Here is a 19,166-nt window from a genome sequence, read left to right on the forward strand (position 1 = left end):
ACTTGTGAGAGGAAGCGTTAGAATATCATTTTTTTCTTTCTTGCAGTCTTTCTTTGGGTGACTTCTTCTCACTCTCTGTCCCAGAATCAGGTGTCACTGAGAGCAGGAGAAAGGAGAACTCTCAAGGGCCACAGATGGCAATAAAAACCTGAGAGAGGTCCTGATCTAAATGCATCCTGGGCTGGAGTTCTGTTTTAAAGTGATTGCAAAGCTTGGACATGAAATCTGAACAAAGTACATCTTTCTATAGTGTTTACTTGCCTCTCTGCAAAGCACTAAGTGTCATTTTTCTCTGCTGTCTAGTTCCTCTGCTGTCTGCATGAGCCACTTCTGACAGGTTTCCCTGACACCAAGAGCTAAAAAGGTGACAGAGTTGGGATCTCCAACACACAGCCTGTGATTGATAGCCTCAGCTCTGTTCCTGTGTGCTGTGTAACGGGGGGGGGGGGTCCCTTCCCTCCAATCAGCTCTCAGAGCTCTTGTACAATATTTAACTACAGCTGCCCGCCCCCTGCTTTGTGAGTCTGTAAATAATCCTTCTTATCTCTGAGGTTTACAAGGATGTACAAGATGAATAGCTACAGATAAACAGGTACAACTTACATAGGAGGATTTGTTTCATCTCTGAGTATCACCTGAGGTCAGCCAATTCACTGGGTATATGTAATGATTTTCAACCACTTTAAATATAAAGAGCAACAGGTGTAAAATATGTAAAAGGGGAATCTCCTTTAACTAGAGAGAGAATGTAGATTTTTGTAGAAACAATCTAATTTTCAGCCGTTTTTACAAGCCTTACTATTTGCTATGAATCAACAAATGACCTTTAGATTTGACTAAAGAACCCTGAATGTAAAAAAAAAATGTCAGCACAAATCTGTAGCTGACATAGAGAAGATGGGGAGCGGTAATAACATAATGTATGGAATGGAATTTGTCGTTTTATCCTTTGCATTTGCTAACAGACGACTATCCAAGTTAATCGGTCTCAATCTCCCTTTAATATGAAATAAGTTATTAAAAAAAAAAAGGCTTGACGCGCAGGATATGGAATCCAAAGATTGTGGTGGGCTGTTGCTTAGCAACAGAGGCAATAATGTACTTCTGCATCTGCATTGAAGCTGGTAATAATCGTCGTGTACATACATAAAGGTTGTGGGAGCCTAGGAGTCTGGCAAGGGATTGATTTATGTGAAATCAATCATTTCGTTGTAAGTAAAATAATCTACAAGAGGTGTAGATCTCAAACCACTGCTAATTAGGAAGGGATATCCAGCAAATTCAGAGCAGGGACTGACTATATGATACTAAAAGAAGTCTCCAAGAACCTCAAAATGTCATCCTGAAATCAGCGGGTAAATAGTACAATGCCCCTGTATCTGCAGTCATAAAGAGATTTCACCTATACAGGGGCGTCCCTAGAGTCGGTGTCACCCGGAGCGGTAACACTTGGTGACACACCCTCCGCCGATCGGATCTGTGGATTGAGCATAATGGATCAGACTCCGATCCATTATGCTCAAAAGACTAACAGGTTTCTTCTAAGATTGCCCTGTATTTGGCTCCATCCATCTTCCCATGAACTCTGACCAGCTTCCCTGTCCCTGCTGAAGAAAAGAATCCCCACAACATGATGCTGCCACCACCATGTTTCACGGTGGGGATGGTGTGTTCAGGGTGATGTGCAGTGTCAATTTTCCGCCACACATAGCGATTTGCTTTTAGGCCAATTTTGGTTTCATCTTACCAGAGCACTTTCTTCCATGTTTGCTGTGTCCCTCACATCACTTCTCGCAAACTGCAAACGGGACTTCCTATGGCTTTCTTTCAACAATGGCTTTCTTCTTGTCACTCTTCCATAAAGGCAAGATTTGTGGAGTGCACGACTAATAGTTGTCATGTGGACAGACTCTCCCACCTGAGCTGTGGATTTCTGCAGCTCCTCCAGAGTTACCATGGGCCTCTTGGCTGCTTCTCTGATTAATGCTCTCCTTGCCCGGCCTGTCAGTTTAGGTGGACGGCCATGTCTTGGTAGGTTTGCAGTTGTGCCATACTCTTTCCATTTTCAGATGATGGATTGAACGGTGCTCCATTAGATGGTCAAAGCTTGGAATATTTTTTATAACCTAACTCTGCTTTAAACTTCTCTACAACTTTATCACTGACCTGTCTAGTGTGTTCCTTGGCCTTCATGAAGTTGTTTGTTCACTAATGTTCTCTAACAAACCTCTGAGGGCTTCACAGAACAGCTGTATTTATACTGAGAATAAATCACACACAGGTGGACTCTATTTACTAATCTGGTAACTTCTGAAGGCAATTGGTTCCACTAGATTTTAGTTAGGGGTATCAGAGTATAGGGGGCTGAATACAAATACACTTTTCAGATATTTATTTGTCAAAAATTTGTGGAAAAATTGTGGAAAATTTCAAGGAGTATGAATACTTTTTCAAGGCCCTGTATATTGTTTTTGTTTTACCCAAAAGATAGGTTTAAAGTGGTTGTAAACCTCAGACATGAAATATGAACAAAACATATCCCTCTATAGTGTGTACTTGTCTCAGTCCAAAGCTCTAAGTGTCATTTTTACTGGCTGTTTCATTACTATGCTATTTGTAAAGTGTTCCTGACACCAAGAGCTAAAAAGGTGACAGGTGAGGGATCTCCAACATGCAGCCTCTGATTGAGAGCCTCAGCTATGTTCCTGTGTGATGTGTAAAGGGAGGTGTGTCTTTTCCCTCTAATCAGCTCTCAGAGCTTGTACAATGTGTAACTGAAGGTCCCCGCTCCCTGCTTTGTGAGCCTGTGAAAAATCCTTTTCATCCCTGAGTTTTACAAGGATGTTCAGGAGAAATGGCTGCAGAAAGATGAAACATGAACAAAGCATATCCCTTTATAGTGTGTACTTGTCTCAATCCAGAACACTTAAGTGTCATTTCTATCCTCTGCCTTGTTCTTCTGCTATCTGTACGAGTCACTTCTGACAAATTTTCCTGACACCCAAGGCTAAAAAGGTGACAGGGGAGGGAACTCCAACACACAGCCTGTGACTGACAGCGTCAGCTCTGTTCCTGTGTGAAGGGAGGTGTCCTTTCCTTCCAATCAGCTCTCAGCCCACATGGAAGAAAAATATATTTGAAATATATCTTGAAAATATTCTTCCCAAATATATTGACATATATTTGAAATACTAAAATTTTGACCGTATTCATATATTTAAAAATATATTTCAATACATAATATATATATGCATGTTGAAATTCATTTTTATATATTACAATATATAAGAACAATATTTTTTAAAATATTCTGTTTTTAAATTTATTCTTCAGATATTTTTTAACATATAAAAAAAGTAATTTTAACATATATTTTTACATATATTTGTAAATGCATTCCAAAAATGTAGATTAAATGTATTTTTAAAGACATACAGTATATTTGAAAATGTATTTTTAAAAATATTTTTCATATATTTTGTAATAAAAACGCATTTCAACATACAGGATATATATATATTTTTTTATTTTTTTTAAATATATTGCATATGGCCAAAATTGTAGTATTTCAAATATATGTCAATATATTTGTGAAAAATATTTTTAAATATATTTCAAATATATTTGTCTTCCAAATGGGAGAGCTCTCATACAATGTGTGGAGGGGGGGGGGTATATCTCTTCCCTCTAATCAGCTCTCAGAGCCCTCCTCACTGAGCTCTGCAGAGGGTAACTTCAGCTCCCCGCCCTCTGCTTTCTGAAAACTAGGACAAGCTGCATACATTCTAAACAGCTGTAGAGCAGGCAGGGCTGCAGATAAAAAGGTACAACATATGTCGGAGGATTTGTTTCATCTCTGTGTATCACTTGAGGCCAGTCACTTCACTTGGTATATGTAAGGGGTTACAACCACTTTTACATGTGCCCAGTAAGATAAAAGTGAAACAAAATGATTTAAAATCTAGAAATTAGGTAATAACTGCCACAAAAGACACAGGTTGCTATGCTGATCTTTTTTTTATTTAGATAGGTTACTTTTTCATGTAAACAATTTCTTAGGCACAAGGTAACAAAAGCTCTATAGCAACGAACACAATCAAACAATATGTCGCTCCATGTTACATTGGCTTCAGTTGCAGACTGTAGAATAATAAAAGAGGATCTCTGTAAATCAGAAAAGTGTAGTTCATCCACATGAAGAGAGGTCTGCTCACTGATTCAGTCCAACCAGACCAAGAGCTGTGTAAGACTTATGCAGGCCATACATGGTTCGAATTCCGAATGATTTTTCATACAAAAATCGAAAACATCGTTCGCTTGACACCATCAATGATTTTGAAAATCGGCCGACCAAGTCATAAAGTTCATCCCATATAACAAGCGAAACTGCAGTTCCTTCCAGGACATGTCTATGAGCATAATCTTTCCGGAAAAATGATCGTACGATTTGAAAATCATTGAGTCGAAAATCAGTCTTTTTTAGAATTTTCCAACATGCCCGATCACCGAAAAGGGGAGGAACCATGAAAATCGTCCGGTGCCATTGACACACCAACAGAGTGAAAATCGACCGATTATTCTTAGGTCCGATTTTCGGACCAAAAATCGGTCAAATTTCGATCCATCTATGGCCGGTCTTATGAAAATCAGGAGTGCTGAGACAGATGGGTAGGTAGAGCGTTTCAGACACAAGAGAACAGATACGCATGGAGGCACCTCCTTTAACACCCCACCTACATCAACACACAGCTCAGTCTTTACACAGCCTTTGGTTCTCTTTTATATGTTAAAGTGTATGTCTGCACAAAAAAAAAAATTTAAAAATTAAATCTCTGCAATACATGTACATTGCCCCATGCTTTATTCCATTAAAATTGCTACTAGTACAGAAAAACACCTTTGCATCTGTCAGAAATAAAGCCCAGTTTGAGCTGACAACATAGAGGTGTTTTTATAAAAAAAAAAAAAAAGATTTGTATAGCTCTTCATCCATCAAAACTGCATGCAAATTAGTTCTCTACAAATGGTGCAAAAATGAATGTTCTCCAGCCACATTCTCTGCAGTTTGAATGTCAAATCCGAAAATACCATAATATGGCCACTAGTTGGCGGTGATAAGCATACTTATTTCCTATGAAAGCCAGTGCCATCTAGTGGCCATAATGCTGCAATTTCCACATTCACCAGTTTGAATTGTGCAGAATATAGCCTGAGAACATTTGATTTTGCCTCGTTCAAAAAGAAAAAATTTAAACACAGCTATGATGGAAATATAAAGCTATGTAGGAGACAAAATATGGTGAAAGGATCATGTATTTTAAAGATGTCGTTTTTTTGCCCAGAAATACACTTTAATGTGCTGATACTGTAAATAACTAAGCAGGCCCACTCTGTCTAAGTGGAGATTAACACTTCCCCGGAGAACCTCTTTAAGGTAAACTGAAGAATAATGTGTCAATAGAATCCAAAGGTGACATTCACAAAAAGAAGAAAGAACATTTAAAACATCCCATCTGAAAACATTTGGTTAGCTTAAGATGATATTCAATGTGATGGGAACCCCCTTTATAGCAACAAAGTGGAGTTCCTTTCCTCCCACAATACAGTGGGAACTTGGACATTTTGTTGATCATTTTTAGTGGTCTACAAAGCAACCATTCAGATATAATGGCTCTTATGAAGAAGTTCTCAAACAGTGGTAGACGTACCCCATCGTTGAAATAGGAAATTCTGGCACTGGTATCTTTCAGCACAGAAAGGTCTTCCTTTGTCTCCCGTGCAAAGGATCCTGACACATACTGTACATACTCCAAAGGAGAGTATGTAAACCAGAGGTTGAGTTAACATGAAGTAGAGTTACAGGAAGGGTTGGTGTTAAAGGTAAAGGAAGGGATAGGGTAAGGATTAGTGTTAAGGTTACAGGGAGGGTTGGTGTCAACATTAACATTGGGGTTACATGAAAGGTGTGAGGACTTCAGCAACAGGGAGAGTTAAGCTGCCATACATGGAGCAAAATTCAACTGGTTCCTGCCAAATTTTGATCTATGTAGGGGCACCCTACTTGTACAGAGGTCTCCCGATCTCTATACTGCCTCTGGCCTACTCCTTTCATTCTTTGGATTTCAGGTCTTTCAGTCATGGAGGCTCAATATTATATCATCTACATAGGGGCTCCCTAGTTGTACAGAAGTCGTTCTCCCGATCTCTATACTGCCTCTGGCCTACTCCTTTCATTCTTTGGATTTCAGGTCTTTCAGTCATGGAGGCTCAACATTATATGATCTACATAGGGGCAACCTAGTTGTACAGAAGTCGTTCTCCCGATCACTATACTGCCTCTGGCCTACTCCTTTCATTCTTTGGATTTCAGGTCTTTCAGTCATGGAGGCTCAACATTATATGATCTACGTAGGGGTACCCTAGTTGTACAGAAGGCAATCTACCGATCTCTATACTGCCTCTGGCCTACCCCTTTCATTCTTTGGATTTCAGGTCTTCCAATCATGGTGGCTCAACATTATATGTTATATTCGGCCTGGCCATATATGGATCAAAATTCAGCTGATTTAGCAAGGACTGGACTAACTTCGATCCATGTATGGACACCCTAGTTGTACAGAAGTCAATCTACTGATCTCTGTACTGTCTCTAGCCTAACCCTTTCATTCTTTGTATTTTAGTTTTTTCAATCATGGAGGCTCAGCATCACACATGAGTGATACTTAGGCCTGCCATACATGGATCAAAATTCGTCCGGGTCCTGCTGAACTGGCTGAATTTTGATCCATGTATGGGAACCTTGGTTGTACAGTAGTTGATCTACTGATCAACGTGCGTACAAACGGCCTGTTTGGTTTTTCCCAATCGATCAGAGACTCTGGTTATAGCTGGCAGCACTGATCATTGTATACTGATAGTGGAAAAAGGCTTCCCGCCATCAGAACACAATGGGAGGATTCTCCCATCCACATAGAATGTGTGGATGGCGGAATCGGATAATTTTTTCGTTCAACCCACTGGTTGAATGAAAAACAAAATGAATGTATGGGCAGCCTTAGTGTGAGGTTAGTAGTATTAGTGTTGAGGTTATAGGAAGGTTAAGGGTTAGGATTAGTGTTGGTGTTATGGGGAGGGTTAGTGTAAGGTTTGAGGTTACATGGGGCAGTAGGGTAGATAGAGGGAGAAATAGCAGAAAAGAGAATTAGTGTTAGCGTTATGGGGTGAAATAATATTAGGGCTAAAGGAAAGGTTAGTATGGGTCCTGGGATTAAAGGAAGGATTAGCGTGAGGATTAGCATTAGGACTCAGATTATAAAAAATGTTAGTGTATGGATGAGTGTTGATGTTACACAGAAGTTTGAGGTTATATGGAGGAATAAACAGAAAGGCAAAGGGCACCACAATCTGAGTGTAGCAATTTATTAAAATGACAGCATATCTACACACACTTGATAAAGGAATTTGGGCATATCATCCCCAATAGGAATTACCACTAAAGCCTCTCAGTATCACATGCAGAGTTAGGCAGGGAAGTTTGCAGACACTGCAGGGTGAACGCCAAGGAGAAGCTACATGTAGAGAGCGGTGGTAGGAACCAGCATGGAGCACATGGAAGCTCAGCTGTAGCGGTTCTGGGTAGGGTGGATGTCACAAGCCTGGTGACGTAAAATGGGCATGGCTACGCGTTTCAGGGCATGGTCAAACCCCTTTCACAAGCCTTTTCTGTTTACAGTTCTTCGCTTGGAGGATTCATCTGATCAGGTTTTAAGGAAGCCGCATCCATTGTTGAGTGAACCTAATATTGGACTCATTGAACTTTTAGTTAGACTTTTAAAGGGGACATTTCTTCCTACTTATACTCCATATTGTGCCATAATTGTGTTTTCAGCTCCTTATCCTACAGGAAGGAGGTTGCGATTACTAAGAATAATGACAGAGATACAGGGAGAAGTAGTATGAAGATTAGTGTTAGAGTTACAGGGTTAATTAGTGTTAGGGTAAACTGATGGCTAGTTTGTGGAAGCTGTTGGGATAAGGAATCATTCTCTGCGCTGAAAAGTATCAGTGCCAATCTCCGACACAAAAACTAACATATCTCTGTAAATTTATAATACCAGTCTAAACCTTTCACAAACAATTTTTTAAGACTTAAATGGGTTGCTTAAGTTGATAAAAACAGAAGCAGATGTTTGGAATACATTAATACACGATTAGTGGTCACAGACAATTAATGTTCACAAGTCAATGGGTACTTGAGATAGATTGACTTACACCAAAAAGTTGAAAAACAGTGTTATAAGGAATTCTAGTGTATTACACCCATAGCTAACCAATACTGTATACCATGTGTTTTTATATGTATAAATATGAAGTTTCCATCTAAGTACAGACATTACACAAAGCAGACATAATTTTTCGTGTTTAAAAGCAATATGTCTGCCATCCATAGTACAGGACATAAGTATCCTGCAAGTGGTCCCTGTCTGTATCAACACACCTAGAACTGATAACTGGAAGAGTATGAAAAACTAATTCCGATGTCAATTTGGTTCTTGGTGCATGGACCATGAGTTTGGAGCTTTTTGTTATACAAGGAATTTGATTATAATTGGCAACAATGCGTGGGTGACTGTGTGCCCCTAATAACACCTTCCCCCTGGGACATGGCCTATGTTTATTATGTAAAAATTTGGCCCTGATCAAAGTTTTGTGGTCTGTTTACAAGTATCTAGGCATCTGAAATTTCCCCCGAGATCTAAGACGCAGCTAGGTAAAAGTTTTTTTTACATGCATATCTGTGGATTCCAAATGTCGACTGCATTGGGACTTATTTTATCATATATATTATTTTAATTTATTTAAAATGTTTTGAGTTTGAAGTTTTCTAAGCAATGCTCAGATCTCATCCCACAGTTGAAAAAGCTAGTCATCCCAGACTTGCTTATCAATGCTAGCATTGAGTAACTCTTATAAATATTTAATTTTAGAGCCATTGGAGCTGAGTATAATTTCCACCCCAACTATCCCTCCCACCACAGGATAATTATTGGCCTTTGGTGGAGTCAATCATTGGAGCTTGTGACAGACCCAATCGGGACAGGGCCATTTGGAGGAGACTGCAGGCTAACCTCTTGGCTACTGACTATGGGCCCTGGAGTTTGAGTGGGCTTTATTCTTTGGGAGGTTTGTGCCTTATAGACCTTTTGGAGTAGTTTTATTTTGGATTCAAGTCCATGTCTCCCCAAAACACACAGAATCTGAGAACTGAAGGACGAGGATACAGATTTGGGATCTCAGTGTCCAAACCAGGATTGACTGCTTCAATGCCCCTCCTAAACTCTAAGAGACTCTAAGCAGATGTTAATATAATCAGCTCAAAACAACCGGATGCTGAAGTTTCTTGCTGCAATCTGTTTATCAAGATGTGATGTGTTTACCGTTGTGTCTCTCTTACATTGTTAATTGAGTTACTTATTGTTTCTGGCTGTTGGCTAGTTTTCCTGGAGGTTCCTACATGATGGGATTAGTCTGGTGTCAACTTGACCTCATTACCTAATCAGTGTGGGATGTTTATGTCAATGTGTACTATCTTTTCATGGGGGGACTGCCCCTATTTCTGAAGTGCATAAAAACCTGTATTTCTGTTCAATAAACAGTTCCAGTTGCATCTAAGCTAGTGTCATGTAGTCCATGGGTACAATGCCCAGCTATAATACCTTGGTCCTGTGTCCCAGCAGCGAGGAAGCAGTTCTCTGACTAAAGCACTTATGCAGGGTGACAGGCGGCCCATCACAGAGCTGATCAGAGCACCAGGTATGCTTGGGCTGGGTATAATTTCCACCCTGACCACCTCTCCCACTATAGGATATTTCTTGGCCTTTGGTGGAGTCAGCCATTTAAGCTGATCAGAACACCAGGTATACTTAGCTGGGTATAATTTCCACCCCAACCATCTCTCCCACCATAAGATAATTCTTGGCCTTTGGTGGAGTCAGTCATTGGAGCTGATCAGAGCACCAGGTATACTTAGTTGGGTATAATTTGGACAAAAACCATCCCTCCCAACACAGGATTAATTATGACCTTTGGTGGAGTAGCACTTTACCTAATAAACCAGAGGGCAGAAAAAACATTTACAGATACCGAATAACATTTTTTCATCAACTGCACTGAACAAGGTACTCCATACATACATACATACATACATACATACACAATACTAAAGTTTTTCAGTTTTCCAGCAGTCTCAGATCATACAGATTTAGCAGTACCCAACTATAACACAAATTCCTGACCATGTACAGACCCTACCAAAAATACTGATAATATACTGACAAAATCAGTTGACAAAAACTACAGCAAAAACATTACAACAAACATAAACAAAATTGCTATAATAGCAATTTCACAGCTACAAATTCAGCTTTTACTGAGTTTATGAAGACAAATGAATGTTATATAAACCTTATATATACGAAGAGCTCAGTCTTGACAGCAGTAAAATTGATAGCATATATGTGCTTTACATGACCTATAGCTTTATCATTTGCCTGTGCTGACCCATGTGAGTGATGGAGCATCATTTCAGAGCTTAAAGGGCAAGTCCACAGAAAACATAACTTTTGGTCATGGATAAAAATTGACTTGCTCAATCACCTTCTTAGTCCAAAGGTTATTTTTTTTTCTCCCCACTGAAGTTCCTGGCTCAGCCTCCAGCACCTCCCTACTCCTGTTCAAGTGGTAGAAGTCTTCATATGCCTCCTGCTCCATAATGTAAAGTGAATTATAAGTTGGACAAGGAAGGTGAATGCTGCCTCCCCTTTCTCGTGCAACATGACATTGACAGATGGGCAAACCTTAGATATCAGGAGCAAAAATCTTGCTGGAAGAGATCAAGACATTTAAGATGTATTTTGGGTGAATGATCCCACTTATCATCTTTTTTTTTAAAAAAAGTATAGCCAATTTTTAGCAAATAATCTATTAAAGTGGACCTAGACTCATGTTCTGACTAAAGCACCTGTTGCTCTTTTTATTTTTGTACTATTGCAGTACTACAAAAACATCCAATCTGCGACTATTGATGGCAGCAGCTACTGCGACTAGATGGCACAGAGCCAGCTAAGGGAGCCTTTCACAGTCACCTTCAGAACTCAGGGCAAGGATACAGACCTGCACTCCATTCATAATGCATGCCATAGAATGGGTTACCACCTTGTGCCCTTTCCTTGCCCCATTGCTCCAACTGTCCATGGATGGCATGGAGTGTGCAATGCCCCTGCATGGCCAATTGCTTCCTTTCTTGTAGCTAGAAGGTAATTGCACATGTACTGTATGTTTTTCTGTCAGCTGTGGGTGGAAGGGGTGGGGAGTGACTATGTTGGAGTATGGCGTGAAAGCAGCAGCTGTCAGAGTAGATGTGAAACTGCAGCCCCTGATTGCTAACCATGAAAAAGAGAGGAAGGCGCCTCTAAGTGCAGTATTGACAATTTATTAGTGAGCAATAGATAAATTGCAGTTACAAGATAAATAGTTAAAAAGACTCATCGTGATACACAGGCACATCCTATTAGATTGTAAGCTCCAAGGAGCAGAGCCCTCCTAACCCTCTTGTACTGAATTGTATTGTTGCTGTATTGTCTCCCTTTATATTGTAAATTGCTGAGCAAACTGTTGGCACTATATAAATCCTGTATAATAATAATAATAGGCTTTACTTCTTGATCTTATAGACAGAGTTTTCTGCTGGATGGCTGGATGTCTCACCTGGATCTTATTACACCACATGATGAGTCTTTTTACCTATTTATCTTGTAAGTGCAATTTATCTATTGCTCACTAATAAATTGTCAATACTGCACTTAGAGACGCCTTCCTCTCTTTTTCATGTTTACTGCATTAGAACCTTGCTTCCACTCTAAGAAGAGCTGCCTCAGTGTTACTGCTCCCATCCATCCATCCATCCCTGATATCCATCTGGCACCTTTATCCTACAGCTACAGAGGTTGGGCTCTAACAAGCACGCCCTATATAATATACATTTCCTGATGGCTAACCACTTATCAGGAGCTTTTGTGTGGTCAGGGAGTGCCCTTCCCTAATTTTGCGCCCTGGGCGCTTGCTCCTCTTACCCACCCCTTGTCCCAGCCCTGACTTTATACATGCTGTATACATAGCACTCTCCAAGGATAGAAGAACAATTCTAAGGGATCAATATGTTAAAAGGTGAAGGCTCACCAGTGTTGAACAAAGACCCTGTCATAAACAACTTCCACATAATCCTTACTATGACTGTGACTTTTTGATTGCAATTACTTGCCCTTTTCTTCTTCTACTATGGTGGTATAAATAAATGTATATATATATATATATATATATATATATATATATATATATATATAGCCGTGCAGCCAATTTTGAATGCAAAGGTCCTTTCATAAATAATAATGGAGGAAATATGGAAATATAAGGTCCCACAGACTGTGCCTCATATGGTCACCAAAGAGGACCCAGTCATAACCTTTATGATCCTTTATTTCCCCCAAATGGGAAGCACGTGGCTGTTGACTTCGTGGATGCGTGAACATCAGTGTTTGTGAACTGGATATTATTGTAACATTGCAATATATTTCTCTGTATTTAGACAAATGGAGAATCTAGACTCTGGTGGTGGACATTCATAATTCTGCAAAACATTAATACTGCTTGTTGTCACTCCCATTGTCTAGTTTCTTTCTATCAACTTCTTTAATCCATTCCTACGTGATCAAAACCCCCTCACTCAACTAAGTCAAAGAAAGGGCAAAGAATCTTAAGCCAGTGAATGTAAAGCTCATAAATGCCACCAAATATAAGCAAATGATGCAACTAATCCAAAATAACAGAACGCTGTACAAGTAAAACATGTTCTAAACAAAGAATATTAATTATAATAAAGCTTTGACTTGTTAACTTCTAATACGTTTATGAAATGAGGTATCTACTGGCAGGATATCTAAAAACATCATAAACCAGTTTATGCCTTTAGGCTCCATTTACATATATGCATTTTGCGTTTGATGCTTTCTCCAGTGCTTTTTGCAGTTTGTTTTGTGTTTTTCTACACACGTTTTTGATGAGTTTTGCATTTTGTTCAGCTTTTTTTTTTTTGTTAAAGTGGAATTTTTTTTTTTTGTTGCTGGATAGAACAAAAATGCAAAACGCAAAACATGGCAAAACCGCACTACCATGCATTTCAGCTGCTTCTCCATTGAACTCAAATGTAGCAAAATCGCTGCTTTTTACTTTTAAAAAAGTCCCTGACCCTTTCCAAAAACGCAGCAGCTTAAAAATGCATAGATGTGAACATTTGCCATAGGAAACCATGTTAAATGGACTGTAGTGCGTTTCTGCAAAAAGCACTAAAAAACGCATTGCTGTGAACGGAGCCTTAATCTACCTTCTCTGGATAATGAATTCAATAGTAATGGTCCACAAACACTCATACTTTGGGTTTTAGCCTATTTTAATGGTGTGTTCCAGGCTAAATTAACATTTACTTGTTGCTTCTTAGCACCTCCCCTGTTTCACTATGGGCATTTTCAGATTTTACTGTCAGAGCCTCCTACAGATGAAAACCTGTTGAGTCAACCCAGCAATTTAGGCATAATTGTTTTTTTTGCGTGGCTATTGGAGCTAAGAAACTTATTAACAAATGTAAGCATTGGTCCCCTTATTCCTGAACAAGGTTGTCACTGGCTAAATACAAATATTTATCTTATATCAGTTACTTTTAGCATGATATCAGGAATGAATAAAGAACATAGAGATATCTTGGCAGGAAATTATTACTGGCTTTTTTTTTCCACAGTATTATGTTGCATTTTACTAAAGGGCTCTTAAGAAATGCCAAACACAAAATAAACATGCAGCATGCCATCCGATCTTAGAGTGTCTTACTCCAGATCATTCTACAAATCATACTGCTTGACCTCAGTGTGTGACCATTCTCTTTTGATTTTGTAACAGCTGGTGTCAAGGAGAGCAAGATGTTATACAGGTATAAAGAACCTGGTTAACAGTGCAAAAAGAGGCACAAATGAACAAAACACCCATCTCTGGCTATACTTTTAACCCTAAAGCCGGCCTTAGATGGAGCGTTTTTTTTATCGATCGATTTCCCCATCAACACAGTCAGTGATGATGGAGAAATCCCTCCCGCAGAGCCATTGTGTTCTCCTGGTGTCAAGGAGAGCAAGATATTATACAGGCAGGGGCGGACTGACCATTTGGAAACTCGGGCACTGCCCGAGGGCCTGGGGTCAGTAGGGGGCCCCATGAGATGCCCCTGGTACCTTTTTCATAGGCTTTTTTGAGTTTGGGCAAGGACACAGGGGCCCCATGATCCCCTATTGCCCAGGGGCCCCATGAGTTGTCAGTCCACCCCTGTATACAGGTATAAAGAACCTGGTTAACAGTGCAAAAACAGACACAAGTGAACAAAACACCCATCTCTGGCTATACTTTTAACCCCAAAGCCGGCCTTGGAGCGATTTTCTTATCAATCGAATTCCCCATCAACACAGTCAGTAGTGATGGAGAAATCCCTCCTGCAGAGCTATTTTGTTCTCCTGGTGTCAAGGAGAGCAAGATATTATACAGGTATAAAGAACCAGGTTAACAGTGCAAAAACAGACACAAGTGTACAAAACATCCATCTCTGGCTATACTTTTAACCCTAAAGCCGGCCTTAGATGGAGCGATTTTCTTATCGATTGATTCCCCCATCAACACAGTCAGTGATGATGAAGAAATCCCTCCTGCAGAGCCATTGTGTTCTCCCGGCCGGGAAAGCCGCCCCCACCAGAAGAACACAGAGATTACTGCTAGTAGTTATAATAGCCGCTAGCAATAATCGCATGTAAAATCCAACAGTCTGGTTGTTCCCAAGTTGATCTATTGATCAATTTGAGTCCATTCAGCCTTCTAATACATGGTTCAAAGTTCGGAGATTCGACGTGTCTATAGCGGGCTTTAGCGATCTACAGAGTTGATCTTCATAAAGTGACCACACAACCTCTATAGACATTTGGTGCAGGGGCAGAAACCTCTATAGAGTATATGCAAAGGTAAAATCTTAATCTAGCCTGGAAAACACCTTTAAAAATGAAATGGAGGGATGAAAATATGGTTCATTCATTGGGAATAATCCCTTGGGCACTTTCCTGTGTCTTGGGTTCTTTTAGGGTAAACTCACTATAAAAGAGTGCAGCGGGTCATTTTATGGCACCAAAACACAACATTAATACTGAAAAAGGGTTGGCACTTGAGTAAGGTGGCAGTTTTGCTGATTGGCAGCTTTTAGTCTCTATATCTGGCATGTGCTGTTGAAGGAGTTGTCAAAGTGTCTCTGCTACATGCGCAAAATAAAGGCAGCTATTTTGTACTGAGTTCAAAATAATCAATATTCATTGATAACTTCCAAAATACCAAGGCAACTTCAGCCACGGAACTCTACGCTTCTGCTGTGTCGCTGGTCGCTAGTGAACTGTTTTGCTGTGTTCCCATACATATTAATTTAGATTGGTTTCAAACTGCAACTTGCTTGCGATTTCCTTGCAACTTCCCTGCGACTTTTGTGATTTAACATGGCAGTCTATGGCACTCAAGTTGTGCCAAAGTTGCAGAAAAGTTGTGCAGGAACCTTTTTTTTGTTGCCATGGCTTGAGTCACATTGATTGAGACAGCACCCACTGAAATGAATATGGTGTAACTTGTCATGCAACTTTATGTGCCGCAAGTTGCATGATAAGTTGCAGCAGTGTGAGCTAGGGCTTAATCTACGCAATATCTTTTACGTGCTGCTTTTATGCATTGTTAGTCTCAGAAATGAAGCAAAAAAATGAAAACAGAATAATAAACACCGTTTTATAACAATGAATGAAATGGAATAATAAAACTAAATAAAAATGATATTAATAAAAAAGTTTAGATTAAATGAAAAAAATTGATGAGGATGATTTACTAAAAGCAAATAGACTGTGCACTCTGCAAAGTGCAGTTTCACTCCACAAGTGCAGTTGCTCCAGACCTTAGTAAGCTTCGATTTGCAAAGAATACCCAATCACATGCAAGGAGAATGAAAAAAAAGCATTTTTGTTTGCACATGATTGGATGATGGAAGTCAACAGCCTCGCTTTGCAAAAAATACCCAATCACATGCAAGGAAAATTAAAATAAAAGCATTTTTGTTTGCACATGATTGGATGATGGAAGTCAACAGCTTCGCTTTGCAAAGAATACCCAATCACATGCAAGGAGAATGAAGAAAAAGCATTTTTGTTCGCACATGATTGGATGATGGAAGTCAACAGCTTCGCTTTGCAAAGAATACCCAATCACATGCAAGGAGAATGAAAAAAAAGCATTTTTGGTTGCACATGATTGGATGATGGAAGTCAACAGCCTCCCTTTGCAAAGAATACCCAATCACATGCAAGGAGAATGAAAAAAAGCATTTTTGTTTGCACATGATTGGATGATGGAAGTCAGCAGAGCTTCCTCTCCTTTACTAAGCTCTGGAGCAACTGCACTTGCAAAGTGCACAATTTCTTTGCCTTTAGTAAATCAACCCCAATGTGAACATAACTTAATTGTTCATTTGCCAGAGAATGCCATAATTGTTTAAAACTCTAGAACACAACATTCTGGAACTTTTAGAAAAAAAACCCATTTCGTGGACTTTGATAGGTTAAATAGACAAAACGGTTATACACTGTGCACTTTGCGTCTGTTGTGGGAAATATAGCGATGGGTCAGTAAAATTCACCCCAGGCAATGGGTTACATCCTTGATATCCTGAGATGTTCCTGATCCAACTGTAATCAGCCAGATCAGTTGACTATATTCGGATGCTTACAGTAAGCTGGTCATAGACATAGGTTCGAATTTCAGCCAGTTCAGCAGGGATCGGCTGAGACTCAAACCCTGTACGGGCAGGCTGATTGTACCCAAGTTGATCCATCAAGTTGTGTACAACCAGCCTACCAGATTTTACATGCAATTATTGCTGGTGGCTACTACAGCCGCTAGCAGTAATCACTGTGTTCTCCTGGTGTTCCCCGGAAGAACACAATAGCTTCATGGGAGGTATTTACCCATGAACATTGACTGTAATCGAGTGATTTTCTTTCCTGCAGCCCATGGTTGCAGGAAATAAATTTGCTCTGTCTATGACCGGCTTTAGTGGCATCCTAAAGCTGGTTACAGATAGGCAGATATCATCTTTGACTAAGCCATCAGAGAGTGATAGTGCTCCTGCAACCCCCCTGGCCCGCTGCTCATTTGATAAATTACATTAGCAATCCCCCTCTTCCCGGGTGGACACTTTTTGTCTGTGTACCTGAAGAATCACAAGCCATTAGTGGTTAAGGAAAGAAGATACCTACTCTCTATGCAGCTTAAGGCCACTTAAATGGGAGAATCCGCAAAAGACCAAACAAAGGGAATAGTCCATATGGTGGACCCAACAGTAGCACTAGCAATTCATGTACGTCATTTTTTGAGGACTAATGATTATATTATTTCCGTTTTTCTATTAACTAAGACCACAATGCCAAGTCTCCTTTAGGGTATTATATGCCATTGTGACATAATACTAACCGTACTAAAAGCTGCCAAGTCTATTTACTGCCATATTAGACACAACATTGTTCAACAGTTTATACAGTAGCTCAGCTCACTGCAGACAAATACAACACACACTGTACTACAGCAAGTTTGTTCACTGATGCGCAGGATAGTTTTCCAGTCTTCAGATCTTCTATTGGTCACAGGAACCATCACTGAATGAAAGGCATCCTCTCCTTATTTTCAGTGTCCCCTTCATGGTCTTCTTCTTCCTCTCCTGCCTCACTGTTTTCGGTACTGTCATTGGCCATCTGCAACAATATAACAGGGCGATAAGAATTGCTGTGACGAGAGAGAGATATCATATTACCCCGGTACAAATCATTAGTAACACCTCATCTGGAATATGCAGTTCAGTTTTGGGCACCAATTCACAAAAAGAACATTGGGGAACTGGAGAAAGTACAGAGAAGGGCAACCAAACTGATAAGAGGCATGGAGGAGATCAGCTATGAGGAAAGATTACAGGAACTGAATTTATTCTCTCTTGAGAAGAAGAGATTAAGGGGGGATATGATCTCCATGTATAATACATAGGGGGGATATGATCTCCATGTATAATACATAAGGGGGGATATGATCTCCATGTATAATACATAAGGGGGATATGATCTCCATGTATAATACATAAGGGGGGATATGATCTCCATGTATAATACATAAGGGGGGATATGATCACCATGTATAATACATAAGGGGGGATATGATCTCCATGTATAATACATAAGGGGGATATGATCATCATGTATAATACCTAAGAGGGGATATGATCTCGATCTCCATGTATAATACCGTATTTGCCGGCGTATAAGACGACTTTTTACCCCTTAAAAATCTTCTCAAAAGTCGGGGGTCGTCTTATACGCCGGTATAACATGACATGACACTTTTTAGGGGGGCGGCGCGGTGCCGCCGCCGCCCCCCCCTTCCCCTAACGGAAGGGACACTAAGTACAGGGGTGGGCAGGGGCTATTTCTTACCTGGTTCCGGTCCCACGACGATCCGGTCCAGGAAGCGCGGCTGCGCCTTCAGTTCGGCCACTGGAGTTCGCGCGGCTGCTCGGCTCCGCCTCCTCACCAGCGATTGGCCGCCAGAACTGTAGCTCAGGAAAGGCACACAGGCGGCCAATCACCGGCGAGAGGGTGGAGCCGAGCGGCCGCGCGAAAATCGAGTGCAGGACCAGCAGGTAAGTGGTCAGTGTAGAGGTGCTGCTGCAACCACATATGCTGGCTGCAGCAGCACCATACGAGAACAGAGTCAGCAAGTGTCAGTGGGAGGAATAGTGCCCCATCATTGGTGTCACTGATACCAATGATGGGGCACTATTCCTCCCACTGATACCAATGATGGGGCACTATTCCTCCCGCTGATACCTATGATGGGGCACTATTCCTCCCACTGACACCAACGATGGGGCACTATTCCTCCCCCCCACTGACACCAACGATGGGGCACTATTCCCCCCCCCCACTGACACCAACGATGGGGCACTATTCCAC

General features: G+C 40.5%; 1 protein-coding gene across 1 annotated transcript in view; it reads right to left on the reverse strand.

Annotated features, from left to right (window-relative positions):
• Positions 1-3,998: 3,998 nt before the first annotated feature.
• The window catches only part of VAT1L (vesicle amine transport 1 like), a 107,092-nt gene continuing 91,924 nt past the window's right edge, over positions 3,999-19,166 (reverse strand). Inside the window, exon 9 of the mRNA XM_089689819.1 lies at positions 3,999-17,918. Within this exon, the coding sequence (XP_089545945.1) occupies positions 17,820-17,918 (99 nt within the window). The 3' untranslated portion in view covers positions 3,999-17,819. The remainder of the gene's footprint in view (positions 17,919-19,166) is intronic.

The sequence above is a fragment of the Staurois parvus genome, unplaced genomic scaffold (assembly GCF_062004578.1).
Source record: "Staurois parvus isolate SC_StPar_1 unplaced genomic scaffold, SC_StPar_1.0 ptg000498l, whole genome shotgun sequence".
Classification (NCBI taxonomy): domain Eukaryota; kingdom Metazoa; phylum Chordata; class Amphibia; order Anura; family Ranidae; genus Staurois; species Staurois parvus.